This window comes from Pristiophorus japonicus, chromosome 9, assembly GCF_044704955.1.
Source record: "Pristiophorus japonicus isolate sPriJap1 chromosome 9, sPriJap1.hap1, whole genome shotgun sequence".
Classification (NCBI taxonomy): Eukaryota; Metazoa; Chordata; class Chondrichthyes; family Pristiophoridae; genus Pristiophorus; species Pristiophorus japonicus.
The window spans coordinates 125882856-125891791 of NC_091985.1; the positions used below are offsets into that span (position 1 = coordinate 125882856).

The following is an 8936-nucleotide window of genomic DNA, read 5'->3' on the forward strand; positions in this document are numbered from 1 at the left end:
TTGGGAAAATAACGCTCGGCGATAAGTCTCCTAAAAAAGCCCGTCAGTTTCATTTTGTGCCAAAGTGGGCGATATATGGGCGTTATATGTCATTTCAGTGGTAAAATGGGCAGTATGTGGGCATTAAACATGCAAAGAAAGTGGAGGTTCTAGCCCCCAAAGTTCTGTGGTATTTTGAATATATTACTGAAATTATGCCAGAAAGTAACCATGTTCCTTTCCTTTTGGACTGTGTCAATCTGATACAGGCACTCAAACTTGTTCAGCCATGATCTTATTCAATCGTGGGGCAGGCTTGATGGGCCGTATAGTCCAATACTGCTCCAGCTCCTATTTCTTATGTTCTTGTGAGATCAGAGCCCAGAACTGTCATCCAAATGGAACCATATCAAGCTGACCAGCAGGGGCACATCTGAATCAAGCACAACAGTAGAAGCTGTTTGTTTTTCCATTAGTATGATTTTGGACAGAAAGTAGCATAGTCCACTGTGTGCTGTGGTCACAAGTGAGCACTGCAGGATTCCATATAAAGATACTGTTCACTTTAGCATCTCAGCACCCTCACAAGGAAAAATCTTTCAGGTAATGAGTAACATCATCACTGTGGTACAATGTTGCAGCTTGTAACAATGCAAAAATATTTTTGGCCTCAACTTTGTTGCAGAAGTATGGCTTTTATTGAGTAAAATCCATCATCATCATCATCATCGGCAGTCCCTCGAAATAAAGGAAGACTTGCTTCCACTCTAAAAGTGAGTTATTAGGTGGATCATTCACAGTCTACAGGAGAGTTACATTATCATTTATTGTACAGAAAGAATATTGGGCAGTCTTCAAATCGAGACACAATCTTCATCTCCTTCTCCAACTTATTCTTTGCTAAGTCTCACAAATATGGACTTGCTCGCCTCCATCAATCTTCCCGTCCCCCTCAATCTCATCATCATCATAGGCAGTCCTTCAAAGTCGAGGAAGACTTGCTTCCACTCTAAAAGTGCGTTCTCAGGTGGCTGTACAGTCCAATGCGGGAATTACAGTCTCCGTCTGGGACAAACAATGGTTGAAGGAAAGGGTGGGTGGGGAGCCTGGTTTGCCGCACGCTCCTTCCATAAACTGGGCCAAAATTCTCTGGAGTTTAGAAGAATGAGAGGTGATCTCATTGAAATGTATAACATTCTTAGAGGGCTTGACAGGGTAGATGCTGAGAGGTTGTTTTCCCCGGCTGGAGAGTCTAGAGCTAGGGGGCATAGTCTCAAAGCAAGGTGTCAGTCATTTAGGACTGAGATGAGGAGAAATTTCTTCAGTTAGAGGGTTGTGAATCTTTGAAATTATCTCCCCCAAAGGGCTGTGGATGCTCAGTCATTGAGTAAAATCAAGACTGAGATCATTAGATTTTTAGGCACCAAGGGAATTAAGGGATATAGGGACCGGCTGGGAAAGTGGAGTTGAGGTAGAAGATCAGCCATGATCTTATTGAATTGTGGAGCAGGCTCAAGGGGGCATATGGTATACTCCTGCTCCTATTTCTTATGTTCTTACGTTATGTTCTTTTGCCATTCACTGTGCCAAGATATCTCTTTCCTTCACTGACTCCAATACGAGAGAGCTGACATAAGGGACGGTGGGAGGGAAGTCAGTCTATTTTGCAAGCCCATGTTCCCTTTTTCCTCCAGTATAAGTTCTCTAAACAGAACGTGTTTCAGACTGATTCAGGTACATTCATTATTTTGCTCTAACCTATTTAAAATGTTATTTTTAATATATATGTGTCCTTTATAAAACCTGGTTTAAAAAATCTTAGAAAGAGACAATGGGAATGAACTGACTATAGTAGGTTCCTATTCGAAAAGAGGCTGAATTCCCAAGTTACTTAAGAAAAATTGGCAGCTACTGAAAATCAACAAAAATAAACAAATAAACAGCACAGCCATGCATTGTATCATCTGCATGCTACCTTCCTACTGCAATCAACACATCCTGGCCTGTTTCTGCACTAACTATTAATTTAAATATAACTAAACATGTTCTACATTTGTATTGGAGATACTGCTTGCTGTATTTAAGTGAAAAACATAGCACTTAATGTGTTGTCAGTTTTATTCCAGTACTGTTTCCTATCATCATCATCATAGGCAGTCCCTCGAAGCAAGAATGACTTGCTTCCACACCAAAAAGGGATGAGTTTACAGGTGTTTCAACGAAGGACCTAATATTCCAGATCCCGAACTACATCTTGGAAGGTGGAAGATGCCTGTGCTTGGATTTTTTTAACGTATGGTGGCTGTTGCACACCAGCCACCACATGGGCTTGACAGAACTAGGTCTTGGTCCAGTGGCAAGGATTAACCAACTCGACGGGAGACCAGCTCTGCTACACGGACCTAGTGCGCACACATATCGCAGTATGGGCTGGTCCATGCTGCCCCTGGGCCCTTGCCTCTTCTGGGCCCCAGACACACGCCTCTCCTGAGCCCCGGTCACTTCCTTCTACAAACTCTTGCCGCTCCTTCACCCCTCCTGCTGTGCCTGCCCGCACTGCTATCAGTGACCTGGCTTTGCAGCCGTCGCCCTCCTGCAGTGGTATGCTGCCGCCCGCTGCTCCCTCTGATAGCCCTGGCCTGCTGATGGTCTTGCAGGCTAGGACCGCGCCGATTTCTAGGCCGGGCCACCGCACACTGCGACAGTGACTATTCAAAAGTACTTCATTGGCTGTAAAGTGCTTTGGGATGTCCTGAGGTCGTGAAAGGTGCTATATAAATGCAAGTCTTTCTTTTTTCTTTCTTTATCACTCCCTTTATGTCAACCACATACCATAAGTGAAACAACTAGGTGATATATGTAAAAATAGTGTAGTGTTCCTCTAAAGGGATTTCAGTTTCATAGAGGACATGCTTCATTATACGATTACATCTCTCCTGTTCGAATACTCGGTATCACATTGGAAAAGTAATGAAGGAAAAATTCGAGTAGCGGCAGTTTCCGACACGATGCCAACGTACAGCCAAAAACTTCGGCTAAAGGCTCGATCGAGATTGGGCCTCACCTGCACCTGGAGCTGCGGATGCCAATCAGGCCTTCTAATGCAGCTCGCTAGTTGGAGCCTCACCATGCCTTGACCCTTCCGCTGTGCATTTGTGCAATTCCCATTTGCGTGTAATGTCCGTCAGATTATGGATGGAGGTTAGTAGCAATTACATACATTAGCAGACAGCAACCATCTGTTCCCTACAACTGTTGTCCTGATGTAGTTGACCACACACATACACGTGCCCACGGACATACACACAGACACACAAACAGAAGTAAATATGCTTTAATTTTGTTTGTATACATTTTTATTTCACATGAAAGCTTCAGATTACATAGATTACCTGCACATTATCTATAACTCATGGTTTGCCTATATGGTGAATGCAACTACATAGACACCTAAGTAAATTGACAACATTAGTGTTATAAGCAAACTTTCAGTGAATCCAATGTTTCCCTTACTTAGTAAATCTAACAAATACAGGTCTCCTTGTAACTTTAACTCACTAGTTGTTCCTGTGGACTAAACTAATATGCATTAATTAAATTATGTATCACACAAATATTTGAGAAAGATTGAATGTTTTATAACCAGCTATCTCTCATAAATGGAAAATAAATGAATTACCAATAGTTTATTAAGCAAGTCACTGTAATCATAGCAAGGCACAAAACGGTTGACAAAGGTAACCTTTCCTATTAGTCTTCGGCATATGGCATTGTACATATACTTTAATTTCTTGGAAATATAACAAAGAATGCTCCGAGCAGTAAGAAACAAAACAGATCTTCTCAATTAAATTGTATTTTGTTCCACATCTTTACTTTGAGTGGTAGTTTGACGAGTAGACGAATAGGTTAACATGTGGTGCAGGTCTTGCATGTTATGATACGTACCATGTATTTTAAATAATTAGTCACAGTAGAAGTCGATAGCCTGAGCGGAAATTTAAAAAAAATGGAAACATCAGATTCTAAAACCAATTAATTACGAAATCCTTAAACATTGTCATTATGAACCATCAGTCAGTAATTAAGAAAAATACAGTGTCATTATAAAATGAATAATTCAATGCATTTCCCACATCAGTCAGTATAGCTTTAATACATTCAAATGTGAGAAAGGCTTTTCTGAGCAAGACTGTACGTGGAAATATAAAATTCTTAAGGGGCTTGACAGGATAGATGCTGGGAGGATGTTTCACCTGGCTGGGGAGTCTAGAACTAGGGGTCACAGTCTCAGTATAAGGGGTCAGCCATTTAAGACTGAGATGAGCAGACATTTCTTCACTCAAAGTGTTGTAGGTCTTTGTAATTCTCTACTCCAGAGGGCTGTGGATGCTCAGTCGTTGAGTATATTCAAGACAGAGATCGATAGATTCTTGGATACTGAAGGAATCAAGGGATATGGGGATAGGGTGGACAAGTGGAGTTGTAGTAGAAGATCAGCCATGATCTTATTGAATGGTGGAGTAGGCTCGAGGGGCCGAATGGCCTACTTCTGCTCCTAATTCTTATGTTCTTATGAAAGAAATTTTATCAGTAATATTTGTAGTTATATTGAACAGTTAATGAATAGGTTAACATGTGAAGCGGGTCTTGCATGTCATGATATGTACCATGTATTTTAAATAATTGTGATTTATATTGGGCCTATTGCACATTTTGTAGCATCTATTGAAAACGCATCAAATTTCAAGTAAAGACAGCAATTCTAAATGTGAAGAGTCAAGCGAATTAAATCCAATTGAGCACAGTTAAAATAGCCCAAGCAGTTGAAGGAAATCTGTCCCATTTAAATGAACAGCCATTAATAATATTTATTGTAAATATTGTTGTTGCTATAACGTATTTTGTTAACTTTTGTTAAATGTGATTGTCTTTATCAAAATCAATCCAATTCCTCGCAAGTCTTTGTTTTTTATACTTTCACAAATAAAAAAAACATATTAATTTCTCAGCTGTGCATTCATTATTTCATCACCTATCGAAAATACTTTTGGGTTATGCTGGAAAAAGAGTTAAAATATTTATTAAAAACAAAAAGTACTATCAACAGTCTATCAACAGAAAAGATAGGAGCTTAGAAATGCCAGGGGTGAGGCAAAACTCCCGACTGCCACAGTGGTCTTATTCTGACCCGTTCCTTAATCCATGGGGCTCAATCATTAACATATTTTGGCAAGGGTACTTCACCAGTAGTGGCACTACAGGAACACCAACCCAGCAGAACTGGTGAGATTTTACATCGGAACATAGGAACAGGAGTAGGCCATTCAGCCCCTCGAGCCTGTTCTGTCATTGAATGAGATCATGGCTGATCTGTATCCTAACTCCATCTGCCTGCCTTGGCTCCATATCCCTTAATACTCTTGGCTAGAAAAATGCTATTGATCTCAGATTTAGAATTATTAATTGAACTATCATCGACTGATTTTTGTGGGAGAGAGTTCCACAATTCAACCGCCCTTTGTGTGAAGAAGTATTTCCTAACTTCTCTCCTGAATGTCCTGGCTCTGGTTTTAAGATTATGTTCCCATGTCCTAGACTCCCCCCACCAGCAGAAAAAGTTTCTCTCTATCTACCCAATCAATTCCTTTCAAAATCCTCAAAACCTCACTCGAATCACCCCTTAATCTTCAATATTCCAAGGAATACAAGCCTAGTTTATGTAATCTTTTCTCGTCATTTAACCTTTGGAGCCCTGGGTATATTCTGGTGATTTTGCGCTGCACTGCACTGTATTTTGAAGTGAGTCATTGCCACTGCAGTGGAGAAGGCCACAGGCAGTCTGGCCAAAGATTTGAAAGAAGATCCATGTCTCTTCTGCTGCTCATTGGTAGGATGGTAGACCTCAGATTCAAACAAAAATAATTCTCTGCTGCTTGAATTCTAGTTACTGAGTCCTGCATACAACAACAACAACTTGCATTTATATAGGGCCTTTAAAGTAGTAAAACATCCCAAGGCGCTTCACAGGAGCGTTATCAGATAAAATTTGACACTGAACCACATAAAGAGATATTAGGGCAGGTGGCCAAAAGCTTGATCTGAGAAGTAGGTATTAAGGAGCGACTTAACGCAGGAGAGAGAGGCGGAGAGATTTAGGGAGGGAATTCCAGAGCTTAGGGCCTGTGTAACTGAAGGCATGACCACTAATGTTGGAGAGATAGAAATCGGGGATGTGCAAATGGCCAGAATTGGAGGAGTGCAGAGATCTTGCCTGCTTCCTCTTGTATGTACCCTTGGCCATAATGGGCATATCTGGCACGATTTCCAGGGGAGTCCAGGAACAACCCCATCCCTCAACACACCCATTGAAGGTTGCTGCGCTACCCAGGAAGAGGCAGAGATCCGGCAGAGAAAGGCTTTGTCCCAATTTTCAGCCCAGCTGCTTCCAGGCTGACTTTCACCTCAAAAACGAGTAGAAGTTCTGGCTAGGTAAAATTGGAGACTCTTTGTCGGACCTGAAAAGCTATATTGAGACACGGAGAAGTAGAGTGCTTCCCCACAGGGAAAGGAAATTGGGGAAATCAAGCCATTCTCATATGGTTGTTGATGACTAATTTAAAAGTGGCATTAACAGGGCCAGACAAAGCTGTGTGCAAGGGAAGGGGGTTGGGGGTTGTACAGAGTGTAATCTGATAAGAGAAAAAAAACATATTTGTAATTATTTGTGAAAGAGCTAAAATATAGATTCTGACTTTATAGATGTTCCCAAAGGCATCAATGAAGTACTCACAGTTGTAGGAAGCTCCACTGTTTTGTTTTGGAATACATGTTGCTCGTTGACCATAGTGCTGGGGAAATAAGCTACCATGCCCACCTGATCTACATACTCATCATCACTGTAAATCTGTCAAGAAAGAGCCAACATCTTAATGTGAACCAGAACATACAAAGAGCCTGCAAATTATCACTGAAATGCCTGCTTTCCATTTTCTATGCAAAAATGCATTCACTTACACTGCCAGACCAGAACTCACCACCATTACCGTGCCGTACCAGTTTGGAGTAGATGTACATCAACTGTCCTTCCTTAAGATTTAGAAACCTGCAGTCTGGTGCATTGTAATCGTCAACTACCTGGCCAATTGAGATAACATCTGAAAGGCAAACCATTCATTTTACTTGAACCCCAGAGAGTCTAAAGGATTTTCAGATATTTTTTGCCTCAGCACAAAATGACAACTTGAGAAGCTAACCCAGTATAAAATATGTGCTGTGTTACTTTTACAATGCCTCAGTGGATAAGGGCAAACCGAGGGCCGATATTTAAGCTAATCTGACTTTGGTCTGCCTTTGCCCTTTCTTTAAAAAATTCATTATGGCACTGTCAAAAAAAACCACAATGTCAAATCCCTGAAGCCTGACTTTCAATTTTCAAATATTGGCAGTGAGACCAGGACAAGACTGACATCTGCGTAGTGCAAGCTCGAATAAGCTCAGATTTCTTCTCAAATGGCAGAATTTGCACTTCTTGGGTGGCAGGAATGCTGGATCGGAGATAATTTTTCATTTGCCATTAACTTCTGTAGGGAATCAGTCTCTGTAATTGATCACCTCTGGCTCAGAATTTGGGGCACTTTGAAGTGAAATTAATATCTGAATGGAGGCCAGTTTTGGTGCTTTGTAGAAAATAACTTTTCAGAGTAGCTTGATACGAAGTAACAATACTAGCAGATCACTGGGCAATATGAAAGGGTCACAAACTGAAATCCTATGCAAGCTTACCTCATTGGGTAAGTTTGGCTTACTATGTAAAAGCACAGCATGCCATTTTAGGTGCAACGTAAATTGGCAAGATTTGGTTAGGTATGTATCCTGTGTTGACTGCTAAAGGAGCAGTATTAACAGTGACTGAGAAGGTCTTTTATTTGTAAGACTGGTGTGCTGTTCCAGTATTCCAGGGCAGTAATAGTTAGATTATAATGTGGAAAAAGTTGTGAAAACATATTCAAAAGTTGAGCAAATTTTCAATAGCTGCTGAATGTAGAATGCATTAATGTATTAGTAATAACAATGAACATGCAAACATAGGGAAACTTAAATGTTTTTCAATTTCCTTCCTGAAAAGTGAAAAAAATCTACTTACAAATACATTCCTCATCAGCGCAGGCTTTCTTCTCTGCAAGCTTGTCCATGTAATCTGCTTTTGCAACTTGTGTCAATCCAAGATACAAAAGTGGAAATAGACAACAGGCAAGCTGTGCCATTTTAATTTCACAGTTTGTAATCTTTTCCCTTTCTCTACGTGCTTCAAGATTGCTTGGATTAAATCTCTCCTTGCCAGACACTTTGAGCTTTCCCCTTAAAAGCAGAAGCCAAACATCTGGATAAACATTTGCCACCAATGACATTTCACGCAATAGAATCCACAGACTTGGCTGAGACAGGAGGAGGGCCAGCAAAGGAACGCAGACAGTTTTGTTTACTTGAGTAGCTTTCCTATTTTGTGGTAAATATTTATGGATAACTAAATGTGAAAGAATTGGCCAGCTCATATCTTGGAAGAACATTAGAAAAGCTTCAGAACTGCACATTTATATAAAAGAGGTCAGATGGTTTAATTGAAGCATTTTTAAAAGTTGTGATTTGTAAACATAGGTTGCACAGCCTCTGTTAAATTTGGATACAACACCCAAATGCAAGAGGACAAATAAGTTTCTCCTTGCACAGGATAGAAAGTTATGTTTTACATTTTTAATCTATAAGATTTTTTTTCTCCACCAATTATATTCATCTCCTCCCCCTCACTCCCGAAACCGCATTGACTCCTCGCTGGGCTGGAATTCCATGAGCAGCAGCTACCACCTGGTACTTTACTCAAGTGACCATTATTATATGAATGCCTTGACAGTGTTGATAGACTATTCCTTCATGGGAAGCATCACAGCCAAGCCTAA

The 8936-nt window shown here is 40.6% G+C and overlaps 1 protein-coding gene across 1 annotated transcript; it reads right to left on the reverse strand.

Annotated features, from left to right (window-relative positions):
• Nucleotides 1-3340: 3340 nt before the first annotated feature.
• Nucleotides 3341-8367, reverse strand: LOC139272688 (otoraplin-like). The gene is made up of 4 exons (XM_070888775.1): nucleotides 8126-8367; nucleotides 6997-7136; nucleotides 6773-6886; nucleotides 3341-3967 (listed from the first exon to the last, which is right to left on the reverse strand). The coding sequence occupies exons 1-4, from the start codon at nucleotides 8244-8246 to the stop codon at nucleotides 3944-3946; spliced, it is 399 nt and encodes a 132-aa protein (XP_070744876.1). The 5' UTR covers nucleotides 8247-8367; the 3' UTR covers nucleotides 3341-3943.
• Nucleotides 8368-8936: the final 569 nt, after the last annotated feature.

Coding starts and splice junctions, on each gene's coding strand:
- LOC139272688 (XM_070888775.1), bottom strand. CDS start 8,246: ATGGCACAGCTTGCCTGTTGTCTATTTCCACTTTTGTATCTTGGATTG. Junction 7,137..8,125: donor CGCTGATGAGGAATGTATTT/GTAAGTAGATTT, acceptor TTTGCCTTTCAG/ATGTTATCTCAATTGGCCAG. Junction 6,887..6,996: donor GTGAGTTCTGGTCTGGCAGT/GTAAGTGAATGC, acceptor CTTTCTTGACAG/ATTTACAGTGATGATGAGTA.